This window comes from Sebastes umbrosus, chromosome 4 (genome assembly GCF_015220745.1).
Source record: "Sebastes umbrosus isolate fSebUmb1 chromosome 4, fSebUmb1.pri, whole genome shotgun sequence".
NCBI classification, from domain to species: domain Eukaryota; kingdom Metazoa; phylum Chordata; class Actinopteri; order Perciformes; family Sebastidae; genus Sebastes; species Sebastes umbrosus.
The window spans coordinates 13,291,778-13,308,240 of NC_051272.1; the positions used below are offsets into that span (position 1 = coordinate 13,291,778).

At 41.1% G+C, this 16,463-nt stretch overlaps 2 protein-coding genes across 2 annotated transcripts; both read left to right on the forward strand.

Moving 5' to 3' along the window:
* Window positions 1-939: 939 nt before the first annotated feature.
* pdp2 (putative pyruvate dehydrogenase phosphatase isoenzyme 2) lies at window positions 940-5,430 on the forward strand. The gene is made up of 9 exons (XM_037768647.1): window positions 940-1,099; window positions 1,328-1,457; window positions 2,075-2,263; window positions 2,471-2,590; window positions 2,696-2,982; window positions 3,651-3,756; window positions 3,839-4,075; window positions 4,166-4,465; window positions 4,591-5,430. Exons 2-9 carry the CDS (start codon window positions 1,368-1,370, stop codon window positions 4,864-4,866), a joined length of 1,605 nt encoding a protein of 534 aa, XP_037624575.1. The 5' UTR covers window positions 940-1,099; window positions 1,328-1,367; the 3' UTR covers window positions 4,867-5,430.
* Window positions 5,431-5,803: 373 nt separating this feature from the next.
* On the forward strand, window positions 5,804-14,472 carry LOC119486174 (B-cadherin-like). The gene is made up of 15 exons (XM_037766062.1): window positions 5,804-5,959; window positions 7,383-7,469; window positions 7,558-7,707; window positions 7,811-7,966; window positions 8,060-8,201; window positions 8,287-8,450; window positions 8,524-8,652; window positions 8,732-8,917; window positions 9,022-9,266; window positions 9,374-9,516; window positions 9,602-9,826; window positions 10,580-10,804; window positions 10,896-11,032; window positions 13,088-13,231; window positions 13,322-14,472. The coding sequence occupies exons 1-15, from the start codon at window positions 5,906-5,908 to the stop codon at window positions 13,565-13,567; spliced, it is 2,433 nt and encodes an 810-aa protein (XP_037621990.1). The 5' UTR covers window positions 5,804-5,905; the 3' UTR covers window positions 13,568-14,472.
* Window positions 14,473-16,463: the final 1,991 nt, after the last annotated feature.

Below are 16,463 nucleotides of genomic sequence, written 5' to 3' on the forward strand. Positions count from 1 at the left end.
ACCTTACGAGAAAAAAAGTCGTAATATTACGAGAATAAAGTCATAACTTTACTAGAAAAAACATCGTAATATTACGAGAATAAAGTCATAACTTTACGAGAAAAAAAATTGTAATATTACGAGAATAAAGTCATAACTTTATAACAAAAAAGTCGTTATATTACGAGAATAGAGTCATAACTTTACTAGAAAAAACATCGTAATATTACGAGAATAAAGTCATAACCTTACGAGAAAAAAAGTCGTAATATTACGAGAATAAAGTCATAACTTTACGAGAAAAAAAGTTGTAATATGAGAATAAAGTCATAACTTTACAACAAAAAAGCCGTAATATTAGGAGAATAGAGTCATAACTTTATGAGAAAAAATAAAATGACACATGTAAAATTACTACTTCATAATATAATGACTTTATTCTCATAATAATACAACTTTTTTTCTCTTAAACTTATGACTTTATTCTCGTCACAACTTTTTTTCTTGTAAACGTAGGACATTATTCTCGTAATATTCTGAAATTATTCTCGTAATATTATGACATTATTCTCATAATAGTATGACTTTATTCTCGTAATCTCAGATTTATTTATTTATTTCCTCAATGTGGCCCTAATACTCCATCGTACAGTCGTACCATAGACCTACAACAATGATAAATAAAAATGAAAATGTGTGTGACTGATTCATAGACTGTAAAAATCTTTATATTCAGTATATGGTTCGATTATAAAATTATAATGTGGCTTGTATCATAGACATATGTCTATAACATATTAGGTAACGCTAAAGCTCAAGGTGTCTCTATTTAGATTGCTCCTACAGTCTTCTTGATGAGAACGTCAGACGTTGACGCACATCGCCGTCACAAGGAGGGTGGAAAGCAGAGGAGAAGATACAGCGTCATCGACGTGTCTCATCTTCGGGGTATAGCGCATGCGCAGTAAAATCTGATCTGAAATCTGAGTTACACTGCGCATGCGTTTTACCCCCACATCGCAAGCCCCGTGTCCTAACCTCTTTCAACAGGCCTTGATCGCCGTCATGTATGGACGTTTTTATCAATCATCAACGATTCATTCGTACTTTTACTAAGTTTGTAAGTATTTATAATCAATTAAGTGTTTATTCATTGTGACGTTACTTAACATAAGTACCAAATCTATGTGTCCGTTTAGTTAAAGTAACGTTATAGGTGTTGGTGTAACGTTATAGTCGCTAATAAGTTAGCAAAGCTAGCCCTGTTAGCATGCTAGCTCCTTGGTTGTCAAGTGGCTTCACAGCATTCGTGTTGCTATAGTAACCTTGTTAATGTCCTTCTGCACAGACATCCAGGTGAATAAGTTGCATCCTACCAACAGCGTTGCATGTTAGAGATGTCAGGACGTGTGTGCGTCAGCATCCTTCAAAGAGCTTCAAGCTGCACATTGACACTTTCCTCTACTGCCCCATTCAAGGTTTGTACCCTGATTGACTTATTGTTTAATTATTAGATTTGTGTTTCACTGTGCATCATATTCTAATAAGATAAGATATTCCTTTATATGGGGAAATTTTCAGTGTACAGCAGCAAAGGGGAGAGTGCAAAACACAAGATGCATCAGCTAACACAGTAAAAAAAAGAGCTAAACAAAGTATAACAAAATATGAACCATTTAAATAGAAAGAAATATAAAAATAGGAACAGTATATACAATATTGACAATAAACAGACTATTAACAAAATTGCACAAGTGGAAAATGATATTGCACAGTGAGAATGAAATGAAGTTCCACCTGAAAATATGAGGTTATTGTCAGTTTTTTGGTGTGTAAGTGTAAGTGGTCTACTGGGAGCAGTGCTGGTTGTGGAGTCTGACAGCTGCAGGAAGGAAGGACCTGCGATAGCGCTCCTTCACACACTTTGGGTGGAGCAGCCTGTCGCTGAAGGAGCTCTCCAGTGCTGAGATGGTGTCCTGCATGGGGTGGGAGTCATTCTCCATCACGGATGACAGCTTAGCCATCAACGTTGTGATGGCTCTTTTTTTGTTCATTCATTTGTTCACCCACTTTGTATCATTTCCCTCTCTCTCAGCCTCGACCAGCCCACCAATGTTACTTCTCATCCTGGGGTACCTCCAGATCCCAATCAGACCAGTCGAGCTTCACTGGTGAGGAATCAGGAAACTGGTCTCAAAGTGGGCGGCACCTCTCCACTCGTCAGGACCTAGACTTCCAGCTCAGCCGGGTCCAAATCAACAGTATCCTGCGATCTAATGAGCAGGTAATGGATGTCATAGTGTCTCTGAAGCTGGCACTATCTAGAAACACATGTAGGATATGAAAACACACAGTAGCAAAGCTTATTTCCGTGGTCGTAGTAGGGTGAAAAAGGCTTGTTTTTTCATTCTAATAAGATATATCAGTATGACATATAGAATACCTTTGCAGTAACCTTGTACATCTGTGTGTATATGCATCTATGTCTCAGATTGTGACTGTGCCAGAGTTTGATGGCAGGGGGCTCAGTGCGGTCAGAAAGTTTGAGAGCAACCAGCTGGCTGCTAACACACCCAATGAGGACCGTCGCAGTGCAGCCACCTGCTTACAGGTACGCGTTTTCTCCACTTTCTCTAATCCAATCCATCTCCATACTTTTATCTCTGTACTTTTTATTATCTGTAAAATTGAATGTCATTCTCTGCATCATCTCCAGTCAAAGGGCATGCTCTTCGGGATGTTTGACGGCCACGGGGGCTGGTCGTGTGCCCAGGCTGTCAGCGAGCGTCTGCTGTACTACACTGCAGTTTCAATGATGTCAAAGCAGAGCCTGGAGGAGCTCGAGAGATGCATGGAGCATGGCAGAGCTGTCCCTCCCATCCTGCAGTGGTACAAACACCATGCAGACTTCAACTATCGTGAATCTGCTTCCCTCTACATTGACCACCTCAGAGTCTTCTGGCAGGAATTACTTGACAGCGAGGAACATGGCGAAGGCATGAGGTAGGTACAATGACGTGTGCATTTCCAGCAAACTTATATGGGGGTATTTCTTTGTGTTGAGTTTGTTAAATCCTGTTGTTTTAAAGAAATTACCCCCTTTGCCTGTTTTTCTTTCCCTTCATTTGGCATTTTACTATTGTTGTGCATTTGCTAATATCAATAACAAGACACACTTGCTGGTTCATGAAATCATAATTACATAAATTTACATTTTCAATTCAACTGGCATTTGGGGATTTTTCCTGTTTTTTGTTTGTTTTTGTTGGGGGTTAAACACTTGATCTGCATACCTGTAGTGTATATTCTCGTATATTCTTGTATATGCTTTATGTTTTTCCTATTGGGAATTTTTGTTGAGAAAGAAATGTGTTGCTGAGTGAGTGGTCTGTTTGATACGCCATATCAAACAGATATTTTTGTTTGCCAAATGTTATCGAAATCGCAATATGGCCTAACGCAATTTTCCAATCGCGGTATTTGTTAAAATCACAATATTTGTTAAAGGCGGAATGTGTGTCAAGATACCATTTTAAATTAAATATTGTGGTGCTGCAGAGATAACCTGACCTACACATCATATTCTACTGGCTTAAGAAACACCTTTGTTTGGTATTGATCCCCGCAAAAAAATCACACCTCTCCATGATTTCCCTCTCCTCCTCTTCTAGTCCTCCGGATGCTCTGGACCGTTCTTTTAAACGACTCGACGCTGACATCTCCTTGGAGGCTCAAGTCCCTCTTTCTAATGACCTGATGAAAAGCACCGCCATCCAGGTACCAACACACACCTTTCTCTGCTGCTTCAGTGTATTCAAGGTCACAAAATGTTGACACACGGACGCCATCATTTGTCCAGGTTGCGTTTGCCGGTTGCACTGCCTGCGTTGCTCATGTCGGCACAGACGGGATCCACGTGGCGAATGCCGGTGACTGCCGAGCAGTATTGGGGGTGCTGGAGGAGGACGGTTCTTGGAGCGCTTTGCCCCTTTCCCAGGACCACAACTCACAGAACCAGGCTGAGATGGAGCGGATCAAGGCCCAGCACCCGCCCTCAGAGAGAGACACAGTGGTCACAGATGACAGACTGCTCGGGGTGAGAGTACTTCATGGCACTGTACTAAGAGTTGCCAGCTGAATTTAGAAATTAAGTCACTGATCCTTAAGCTTTTTATCGTGCTGTCAGATCCTGATGCCCCTGCGTGCGTTTGGCGATGTAAGATTCAAGTGGAGCCTCGAGTTGCAGCAGAGCATTTTAGCCAGCTTGGAATCCGGCGTGGACCTGGACTCTCTCAACCTGTACCAGTACACTCCGCCTAACTACCTAACTCCGCCCTATCTGGATGTGGCACCCGACATAACCCATCACAAGCTGAGACCTCAGGACCGCTTCCTGATCCTCGGCACCGACGGGCTGTGGGACGAACTAGGGAACGAGGAGGCCGTGCGACTCGTCGGAGAGCACCTGAGCGGGATTCACCTGCAGGTTTGTGTATTGTTATTCCCCTGATTCACAGCATACAACTTTCACCTTGAACCTCGCCATTTTCTTGGGTTTTTATCCTGTAGACTTGTCTGTAAAAATCTATCTGTTCTTTTATTTTTCTCCAGGCTCCTGTTTCTCCATCTGAGAGGCAGATGAAACTGGGTTGGATGCATAAACTGTTGCTGAAACGCCGGGCCCGTGCCTCCCCCGCTTTAGACACCAACGCCGCTACACACCTCATCAGACATGCTCTCGGCACCGGGGAGTACGGAGAGCTGTGCCAGGAGAGACTGGCCTCTATGCTCGCTCTGCCGGAGGACCTAGCGAGAATGTACAGGGACGATATCACGGTTACCGTGGTGTACCTGAACTCTGACCTGGCTAGACCTCAACGTAGCTAACAGAAGGTTTTTCAACAATGCTGGATGGAGATTTAAAACAATCAGCTGGTTCATCTCATAGTCAACATCCTCCAGGCTGGATATTTTGGGAGAAAAAGGATGATCATTACAACCTGTTACATACGTTGGTTCACAAATATTTTTAAATGAAAGGGCACGTTTTCAGTGTTTTTATTATGTAGTGCTCCATAGATTTAACACAGGTTACATATTCATAAATGTTGCATTTATCAGGTCAAAATACAGGTTTTGTGGAGAAAAGCTTTTGATCCTTCAGTGTATTTCACTTTATAGACATCACCCGAGTTGCATGTCAGAAGTGGAAATGTTGGCAGACACTCACTGTGTTGCCTGTCTGTATTTTAGTTTCTATTTTTCTTGCACAGTTTGCTTTTGACAATCCATCTGTTAACTGGGCTGTTCACCTACATGTTCACTGTGATGTATGGTTTTAACTCTGTGTAAATGTACTGTCTTCAGTGTGGTTGTTACATGTATTTAGGTTGACTCTTCACTCAAAGGAACAAAGGTGCGGATGCTACGTAATAAACGGTTAATAAATTATTTTGTTGTGAGTGTGTGTTTTTAATCACAGAGACATTTGGATTGAAACGTGAATAAAATAAAATTAAATACAGAGGCCAACTTACATTTTGCAAAATGTAGAGAGTTTGACATCCAAAGCTGAGTGGGGAAACAAAGAGTTTTCAAAATAAACTGTATTAGTGATGAGCGTCACGGGAGCCGATCTGATCCTCGAGTGTTATGTAAACACGGCTACTCTCAGAGAAAGGTGCATCAAGAAGGTGAGAGAGGAGTACATAAACACACACCTGCATGTTTGACAGTGCCTCTGACAGTCACAGTGACAGTCACCTCTAGCTTCTTTGTTTTGTCACCAACATTTCACTGATAAAATCAAACAACTACTCTGTTAGGATCACTAGGAGCAAAGTAAAGCACTTGCTTTGGACCAAAGCAGCAGAGCCAGTCCAGTGACGGCGGAGGAAAGATCTGTAGGGTTTCTACACTGAAGGAGATGACGGCCAACAGAAGAACTTTGAGGGTGCTCTTTGTGCTGTGCCAAGTCCAGGTGAGGGTTAAAAGTTGTTTTTTGTTTCAGTCACCAGATTTTGGCTCACTATAACTTGCACATTTCTGGTTCAGTCGCATTCCTTAGCTCACCTGCATATCATTTTATATGTATAATGTTTATGTATTATTTGTCATATATAAATGATAATATATACAGTATATATAAATCTTTACTCTGAAAAGCACATAGTGGGTTTTTCTTTTCTGAAAAACAAAATATATGTTTATATCAAATAATTCGGTATTTGAAAAGTGCAGTATAAACAAAGTACATAATACTATTTAATACTCAAATATGAATCATTTCACGCCTTCCTATGGCCAAATAGTATAGTAGTATATCAAGGGGTGAGAACCAAAGGGGCGCAAGTGACATTTTAGGCAAAAATGAGTTATATATAGTAGCGCTGTCAATGGATTAAAATATTTAATCACGATTAATTGCAAATGAATCACATTTTTTTATCTGTTCAAAATGAACCTTAAAGGGAGATTTGTCAAGTATTTAATACTCTTGTCAACATGGGAGTGGACAAATATGCTGCTTTATGCAAATGTATGTATATATTTATTATTGGAAATCAATTAACAACACAAATCAATGACAGATATTGTCCAGAAACCCTCACAGGTACTGCATTTAGCATAAAAAATATGCTCAAATCATAACATGGCAAACTAAAGCCCAACAGGCAACATCAGCTGTCAGTGTGTCAGTGTGCTGACTTGACTATGACTTGCCCCAAACTGCATGTGATTATCATAAAGTGGGCATGTCTGTAAAGGGGAGACTCGTGGGTACCCATAGAACCCATTTTCATTCACATATCTGGAGGTCAGAGGTCAAGGGACCATTTGAAAATGGCCATGACAGTTTTTCCTCGCCAAAATTTAGCACAAAAGCAGCATTTAGCTCTAAAGCTATTCGCTTTAAAACTGAGCCTGCAACAACATCCAAAAGATTGATTTTGTTAATGCGTTAAAGAAATTAGTTGCGTTAAAACAATTTTGCGTTAACGCATTATTATCAGCCGTAATATATACAGTATATATATATACAGTATATACCAATCCAAAGTTATTAATGAAAAACCAAAGGCCTACCACTGAACTATTTTGGGCCAAAAGAGTGTAAGTGCACTAAAAAAAGAAATATCTAATTTTTAATAAATGTCAAAATATTGTTTATTAAGTATATTGTCATCCACATGTTGGTGAAGTTTTAAAATTTAAGATTGAATTTCTTTTTTTTTTTGCTCTTTTTTTGGTAATGTTGGTCAAATGTCACTTCGGCCCCTCTGGTTCTCACCCCTCGATATTATCAAATCATTATAGTATAAGTATTGTTTTCTTTAAAAAAAAATGCAGTATGGGGTGATATATTTGAATTGGACAATGTTTGAATCATTTTTGTTCCTCAGTGTTTGGCTTTTCTGGCTGCAGCAGGGATTCAGCCATCAATCAACTGCTCCAATAATGAAATCCCAAGAAGCAAAAATCTACTAGAGGTAAATTTAGAGGTAATCTTAAACTTGGTTTATCGATTAAATTGCAATTACACATCGGACTTGACACGGTGAGTTCTGATTCAAACAGATCAACACCGGCGTGGGCCTCGAGCAGCTCCGCACCGTTGAGTTTGCACACGTGTCCGGCAGACTGAGACGGATGAAGAGGGAGTGGGTTATTCCAGCGATTAACTTTCCAGAGAATGACAGGGGTCCGTACCCCAAATTCATGGTGAAGGTGAACTAAAGTAGCATTAAGCTAATAAAATTGTTTTGAATGCATTTTCACTAAATGTATTTGACGTGACTAAAGCTGAAATATCTGAATTATTGTGCTTTAGATCAAGTCAAGCAATGACAAAAGTGTGGCGATAACCTACAGCATCACTGGACCAGGAGCTGATCAGCCACCCGAGGGTGTTTTTACTGTTAATCGGCGATCTGGAGTTTTGTATGTGACCCAGTCGCTGGACCGGGAGAATACAGCCAAATACAGTGTGAGCTAAAAAAAACAACTCACTTTTTACAGCCATAATCTTTATCCTTATGCACAATCACTGCTATTAAACTATACATGGTGTGTGTTACAGCTGTGGGCCCATGCACTGAACGAGGACGTTAAAGCTGAGAAGCCCATGGAGCTCATCATCAATGTCATCGACCAGAATGACAACGCTCCAACATTCACTCAGGACCCTTTCTACGGCAGAGTGAGCGAAAACGCCGACGCTGGTGAGAGAAGCACGAAGCAAACTTTACTTACTAAAATGTGAATTTCAAGCCCTAACCGTCACTATTGTGTTTTCGTCTTCAACAGGTGACTCCGTCATGAAGGTAACAGCTGTGGATAAAGACGACCCAAAGACAAACAACGCTATAATAAGGTATAAGATAAAAGCTCAGATGCCCAAAGAGGACATGTTTGCTATAAACCCAGTGAGTGGAACCATCAGCGTGAGGGCAGGCGGACTGGACAGAGAGGTAATAACAATCACTACTCTTCTCTTTTCCAACACTTTCTCATTCACACTGTAACTCACTTTTCCTGCGTCAGACTCTCCCGGAGTACAAGCTGACTATTGAAGCTGCTGACATGGAGGGAGCGGGGCTAACAACCACCTGCACTGTTATTATTAGTGTTACCGACAGCAACGACAACGCTCCACGATTCACCGTCACATCTGTGAGTTAAAAACGGCTTCATCATAATGTTGAAATAATCTGTGACTTCATTTAGTACAGCTTTCACGCTTTCCCCCCAGATATCCACGTCAGTCCCTGAGAATGAGGTCGGAGTGGAGGTAACGAGACTAAAGGTCGCTGACGAGGATGAGTTGGGATCTCCAAACGCCAACACCAAATACTCAATAATCAAAGGCAACGAGGGGGGAGACTTCAGCATCACCACAGGCCCCAGTAAAATGGAGGGAATCCTCAAAACAGCCAAGGTTGGGAAACACCTGTCCATTTTATCTTGTGTCTTAAGTCTTGTGGTTTAACTCAACACGCAGAGTACTTCATCCTTCTTTCCTTGCTCTCCATCACGTCCAAGGAGCTGGATTTTGAGAGCGTCCCTGTCTTTACTCTGCTGGTGGTGGTGACGAATGAGGTGCCGTTTTCTGGGCGGTTGTCGACCTCGACGGCCACGGTCACGGTAACGGTCGCAGACAAGAACGAGCCTCCTGTTTTCAGTCCGGCAGAGATTCACGTGAGCATCTCAGAAGACGCGAAAACAGAGAGTTCTGTGGTCGACCTCAGAGCGAAGGACCCAGATATAGCCAGGAAACAGAGCGTAAGGTGATGATACCACACATACTGTACTATACTATGCATATAGTGTGTTTATATGCATGTACGCTATCCTGTTTTACATCTGATCAGGTTGTGTCTCTTACTTTTTCCAGATATAAACTACATAATGACACCGCCAGGTGGCTGAGTGTTGATAAAGACTCAGGGTCAGTCAAAGTTAGAAGCAACATGGACAGAGAATCACACTACGTCGAAGACAGCAAGTACACAGTCCTAGTTTTGGCTTACGACAACGGTAAATGTATACTTTAAACCCGACAGCACTGTCACAACCTTCTTTCTCATTTGCCAAACAATAACCCTTCTCTTCATTCTTCTAGACAGCTCCCCGGCTACGGGGACAGGTACTCTGGTTGTGAGTTTACTGGATGTGAACGACCATCGTCCTGTGATCAAGCAGAGGAAAGCCAGTCTGTGCAACAGTGACCCTTTTCCTGCTCTGCTGGACATAGTGGACCTAGACGGACCTGGTCATGCTGGACCGTTTACTGTGGAGCTTCAAGGAGAGCACAGGATCGACTGGACTATTAGTACCAATTCTACAAGTAAGAGAGCTCATTAACAGTATATAGACCATCGACTGTATATAAGAAATGGACGTAGTCACCGTGACGTCACCCATTGGTTTGTGGACTGACGTTTTGAAGCCTCGAGGTCGGCATTTTGGCCGTCAACATCTTTTTCTTTTGCGACCAAAAGAGAGACAAGAGAGTGGAGTTAAGTACAACCAAACACTGAAAAAAAACAATTTTAGGCTACCAAAATGTTACAATTAACTTTCATGAACAACTCCCAGACCGGACAACGCCGTGGTAACGACCTGTCAATCACAAGGTAGCCACGCCCTAAATCACACCCGGCTTTATGGTGTATTTGACTCTAAATGGGACCATAATTTACTAAATGAACATCATGCTGCATTGAAGAAGACTTGAAACTAGCGATTGAGACCATAAATTCATGTTTACAATGTTTACTGAGGTAATAAATCAAGTGAGAAGTAGGCTTATTTTCTCATAGACTTCGATACAGTCAGACTTCTTTTTGCAACCAGAGGAGTCGCCCCCTGCTGGCTGTTAGAAAGATTTAAGGCACTTCTGCTTTGGCTTCACTTCTCATTTAAATGACAACTACTAATCTATTCTTTCTAAAAAAAAAAATGTTTTAATCACATGCCGCATCACTTCAAGATATAACGGTGATGTCCAACTCTCCATGACACGCATACATTAACAAAATATTTACTCAAACCAACCATTCCTCAAGTGTTAACTCTGCACCTTTTCCCGTTCTTGCAGGCAACGCGGCAGCCCTGGCTCCCAAACGGGAGTTGTCACCGGGGGACTATAAGGTGCTGATGCGTATCTATGACGTTGGCATGATGTACCAAGACAGCACACTGGACGTAGAGGTGTGCCAGTGTCAGGGGGCGGTCTCCACCTGCTTTCTCCCACGCTCTGCCCCTCGCCTGCGTGGTTCTTCTCTCGCAACCTCAGTTCTGGGAGTATTTTTTGGTCTTCTGTGTATGTAGTTTTATCCACCTGATGTCCTAAATTTGTGTTGGGTTTATTCATTCCATCTTTACTTGCTCAGATCTTTCTGTTGACCACACAGTGCTGCTCTTGCTGCTGCTGCTGTTTCTGAGGAGGAGAAGGAGGAGGAGGTCAGAGAAGGATGTCCCTCTTCTTGAAGACGAACCCAGAGACACCATCTTCTGCTACGATGAGGAGGGAGGAGGTGAAGAGGACCAGGTAGGAGCAGGAGGTTTTAATGCAGCTGTTACAAGACATCTGCACTGTCAGGTGTCTGCTTACATTGGAATAATAATGGAAGGGTCTTACTTTGATTACTTTGATCAATATTGAGATCACAATTATGTATTGACTTTAGGGACAAATATTTCCATTGCACTTTCACATTTAAATAAAAAGAGCATTGCTTCCACCTCCAGGTTGTTCTACATTCCTGCTAATGTACAAATCTTTACATCAAAATAAGATTTAAAAAAAGGTTCTTTATTATTCAACATGCAGCGGCATGACAGTTCCCTAAAGTGAAGCGGAAACATCTCGATCACCCCGTGGTGGCAGTCTAGGAAGTGCTGGATTAGATTTGCAGCAGAGTTTTCTATGAGTGGAGCATGCATTTTAAACGTCAATATTGCAGTCGATCATATTAATTTAATAGTGGGAAGCCAAAATCGGGATTGCGATTCATTTTGGAGCCCTACCTAGAGCAACAACAGACAATCGAGTGATCCAATGATTAGCAGAGGTGGAAAGATCACTGACTGAAGGCAACTGGTAGGTGGAAGGGAAACACATGGAGTGTGGAGTAACATGAGATACCTCATTAGTGGTGCAACATGAGGCCGATAAAACAGAGGAAAGAGAAGGTAAATCAGGTGAAATCATGACACACACTGCTGCAGACATGCCGTGGTATAGATTACATTACACTACCCCCTTTCTGCTGTGAAACTTAAACCCTGAGTCATGCTAAGGCCAGAAGCAAATGCTCTAGAAGCTGCTCCATATTTGTATGTCAGAATAGTTTATAGTTAGTTTATAGTTATATTATATTACATTATATCATATTATATTATATTATATTTTATTATATTTTATTATATTATATTATATTATATTACATTTTATTATATTATATTATATTATATTATATTTTATTATATTATATTATATTATATTACATCTTATTATATTATATTATATTATATTATATTACATAGGGACCTTTCTCCAAGTATTAACCTTAAACAAGGAAAATAAGCCAAAGCCATACTTGACAAACTTGAGTTTTAACAATTCCTTATGATAAATTAATTATTTTCTATCACGTCAGTAATTCAGTTCATGTAAGCCCACGGTACACACTCGTCTCTGTTATGTTTTAGTTCACAAAAACGTGGACTCAAATGCAGCACACAAAACGAGAGTTTTAAAGGTAGAACAAAAAGAATATTTATTTTCCACACGGGTTCCAGGTTGTGGAGGAGCCGAGTTCAGGAGTGAGCAGGCAGGTTGAAGCAGCCACAGCTGGCAGGTGACAGACCTGAGCACAGAGCAACAAAAAACACGAGATAAGTCCAAAATCCAAAAACGAGCATTTAACAAAGTCAAGAATAATTTCATTAGGGTAAGAGAGTCTGAGTACGTCTAATACCACTGAGGGCGACGGAACGATCTGGCGATGAGTAGCAGGAAAACCGGGGTATATATACTGCAGGTGATGATGATTGGTGGCAGCTGCTCCAGCCGAGCCCGCCCAGAGGAGGAGGAGGAGGAGGGAGGCCACACCTCCCGACACACTGACAAACTAGACAAACCAGGGGAAAACACACAAGAGACAAAAGGACAGGGAAACATAGGAAACAAAAGGAACTCCTAGACTAACGGTAGTGAACATGACAGTCTCCTGAGCGTCTAGCAGCGATTATAGCTCAACTATTCTAAGAATCTATTCTAGATTCAAAGTAACTGAAGACAAATCTTTATTTTTCTACTCCAAGTAGATCACAAACGCTTTAATATAATAACGACTCGTTGAAATCGGTTGAGAAACGTAGACTTTACAGTACTTCTTATACAGAAAAACGGCAGTTCCCCCGTTCACTTGTATAGGGTTACAGGCCAGTCTTGCCCAGTCCAATATGGCGCCCACGTTGACGTATCGAGCAACGGGCTGAAGCGTCCAATGTGGCGTCTATGTATATACAGTATGTCTATGGTTTCAGTGGGATATTAGCACATGATTGAAGGTGTTTCCTCATTGTGTATTTTCTTTAGGAGTATGACCTGAGTCAGCTCCACAGAGGGCTTGATAATCGTCCTGAAGTCTTCTGCACTGACGTGTTTCCTACCATCCAGAGCCGCCCGTGCTACCGCCTACAACTCCACGCCAACGAAGAGGTCGTCAAATTCATTGAGGATGTGAGTGAATTTTATACAAGAAGATCTTTTTATATATATATATACGACTGTAAAGATCTACACAATGTGTATTATATGTTTCTCCTGTAGAACCTGGACGCTGCAGACAGTGACCCCACGGCTCCTCCTTACGACTCTCTTTTGGTGTTCGACTACGAGGGCGTCGGCTCCGACGCGGGGTCGCTCAGTTCGGTCAACTCCTCAGACTCGGATGAGGACTTTCAGAGCCTGGCCCTCTGGGGACCACGTTTCAGCAGGTTGGCTGACCTGTACTCCGGCGGGATAGACGAGGACGACGACACAGAAACACTGCCAGGAAGAACAGAATGGGTCTGACGTAGCCCCCTACGTATTTATAGATCTGCTAAATGTGTGTCCATCTGCCCTAAAGATCCTCAGAGTGCAGTGTGACCTCTTTCCGCTGCCTGCTGTGGCGTTTTGGCTGAGACGGGTGATCTGTTCATGTGTCATTCTTAGCTCTCCTAGGCTTGTTCATTGCATTGACGTGTTGCTGGAATCTGCAGGTAAACTCTACAAACTAATGTGTCCTGAGCTTACCATGTCATGTTATTCAGGTATATGGTTTTGCTTGTTTCATGCTAAAAACTTCATTGCACAAATAAAAGTAAACATAATTTATTCTGTAATGTGCAACAGCTTCAATCACACGTGCATTAGGAATCTTAATTTATGGATTTTTTAAAGCTGATTCAAGTAAAAGTTGACAATAATTGAAAATCTTTGAGCAGCATTGGGTCGGCAGGTCACTGAATTTAACAGGCCTGTAGTTATAGTGTCAACATCAAACTCTGGGGATCAATAAAGGTTTATCTTATCTTAGCATCTGTGAAGAGATTCTCTCAAAAATAAATTTAAATGTGATACCAGCTCTGTTGTCAAACTCCTGGGTTGGTAAAAAAAAAAACCTGCTGCACTTATATTTGACTAATATCTCTCCTAGCCTTGAACTTGCATGACCGCCGCTTTGAATGAATTTGTTTCTAATCATATAAAATGCTGAATGCCACAAACATTTTTGTCACAGATAAATCAGAAATGTAGATCTTTTTTAATCCTGTTTTTATTCTAAAAATTAGTTTTTATATGACGTATTTACTCTTTACCCTCATCTTATGCTGTGTTCTTAATATAGTTCATCTTGTTTTAACACGTTTTGTGTTAAAGTTGAAACTGTGCTTAACAAATAAAGTTTGATTTTATTTTTAAACGTTGTTGTTCATTTTATCACAAGACAATTTGTATTGTGGTTCTTGCGCCATTTGAATGGAAAGGCTGAGTTGCAGAATGTAATGAAGAGTGACTTCAGAGTATTGATGAAGACACAGGATCAGTCAAAGTTAACGGCAGTATGAACGGAGAATCACACTATGTCAAAGATACACAGTCCTAGTGGTTTGGGCTTATGACCATGGTAAGTTATTGTTTTGGTCTCATCTATCAACATCACATCTCACTTTTTTGTACCTGCTTTCTTGACTCAGAGGCGGGTTCGCTCAGTTCCATTAACTCAGGTGAAGACCAGGACGTTGGGATAAATACAATAAATTGTAATTGAAAAATAGCCAGAGATGCATGCCGGGACAGATGATTAATCGTCATTTTCTCCCAACATAAAATCAATACTTGGATAACTGTATTACTCTACTAGTTGCTAGTTGATGTTACCAGATTTTACCTGCATGAGTCTCCTAGTGAAGAAGGATTGGGGAGATATTGCTGAGCAGCTCAGCGTTACTTACAACCACTGGCCAGTGAGTGGCACAATGCACTAGACTAGGGTCCACTGTAGTAGCTGATGCCAAAAAGGACACCTGTAACAGACACCTGAATGGGCTCATGTGCAACTGTGCAGTCAAAAGCCATGCACATACAAGTAAACAGCTTTTCAATCCACTGAAGTGACTTTAAGCGTTAACTCACTGACAAATTTACTGAACATCAATCCACACGATTGTCTCCTTGATGTCATATTATTGTTACACTTCTTTTATACCAGAACCTGATTGCACAAACACAAGCAAACATTGTTTACTCTGATGATAATGAGCAACAGCTTCGGTCACTGAGATAAAAGCTGCTTTGCATTAATGTAAAAGTAGAGAATATTTGAAGCGATGGAGTCGGGTATTGTGTGTACAGCAGGCTGCTTACTGCGTTGGCAGGCCTGCGGTGGAGCTCATAGTTACAGGGCACTTACATCAGACTCCACGTCAGCAGTAGTATCTCAAAGTTAACCTTAGAATGATGCAGTGATGCCATTATTTTTGTAAAAAAATCTCTCAAATAAAACATTTTGGAGGACTTTCCAAAGAGCCCAGATTTTTGTGTATTAACTTTTTGATCCTGTTTTCTTTTGTTTTTACATACTTAACCCTATTATGTTTACCCTCATAACATCTTATCGTGTGTTTTTAACATTATTCTGTGGTCCTTTGCTCTTATTTGTTGTATTTTCTGGCTGTATCCGAAGCCGCATACTATACTAGTATACCAAAAATACCCGGATGTCGTACTGATTCAAAAAAAATCTCCAGCATGCATCGGACCAGTCTACCTTGCCTGATGTATCCCCCAATGCAAAGCGCTGGAACGGTCACTTTCGGTCATTTTTGTAATGTAAAGTAGCGGAGGTTTGCTATTGTCCATGCTCTTTACTTCCGCTTTCCAAAACCGGAAACCCGCGAAACCCGGCCTAGCGTACTACAAAATAAATTGATTTACGTTCCATACTACATACTACTACTAATACTGACGAACGCAGTATGCAGTAAATACTGCATACTGCGTTCGTCAGTAGCATGTAGTAGGCGGTTTCGGATACTGATTATACTTTTTTATTGTTAAAAAGAGAGCCTACAAAGTTTGCTTCGCATTTATTTGTAAACTTGGGGTATGTGGTTTGTGTATTATATAAACTAGTATGTGACGAAAGGAGGTTAGACACACTTCAACCATTTGACAAGGAACAGTAGGCCTGTCCTAATCTAGTAACAGGAGAGACTTCAGAGACCAGGTCCAAAGCACACTGGAGCACACGGATTTAAGGCTATTAACTTTATTAAAGACTAACGTTTCGATGCCAACTGCGTCTTCATCAGAATCAAAGCCTTTGACTCATTAGAGTCAACCAGTGTGTATGTTGGTTCTTGTCCTGTGTGAATGTGAGGCTGCAGGATGTAATGAATGTTTTTATCTATGAGAGTGGATAATG

What these genes read in the sequence shown, in the direction of transcription:
- LOC119486174 (XM_037766062.1), top strand. Translation starts at nt 5,906, where the DNA reads ATGACGGCCAACAGAAGAACTTTGAGGGTGCTCTTTGTGCTGTGCCAA. An exon ending in GAATCCTCAAAACAGCCAAG is followed by an intron (nt 8,918 to 9,021) that starts GTTGGGAAACAC and finishes ATCACGTCCAAG; the next exon opens with GAGCTGGATTTTGAGAGCGT. An exon ending in AGTATTTTTTGGTCTTCTGT is followed by an intron (nt 10,805 to 10,895) that starts GTATGTAGTTTT and finishes TTGACCACACAG; the next exon opens with TGCTGCTCTTGCTGCTGCTG.
- pdp2 (XM_037768647.1), top strand. Translation starts at nt 1,368, where the DNA reads ATGTTAGAGATGTCAGGACGTGTGTGCGTCAGCATCCTTCAAAGAGCT. An exon ending in CCTCTACTGCCCCATTCAAG is followed by an intron (nt 1,458 to 2,074) that starts GTTTGTACCCTG and finishes CCTCTCTCTCAG; the next exon opens with CCTCGACCAGCCCACCAATG. An exon ending in CAGATGACAGACTGCTCGGG is followed by an intron (nt 4,076 to 4,165) that starts GTGAGAGTACTT and finishes TCGTGCTGTCAG; the next exon opens with ATCCTGATGCCCCTGCGTGC.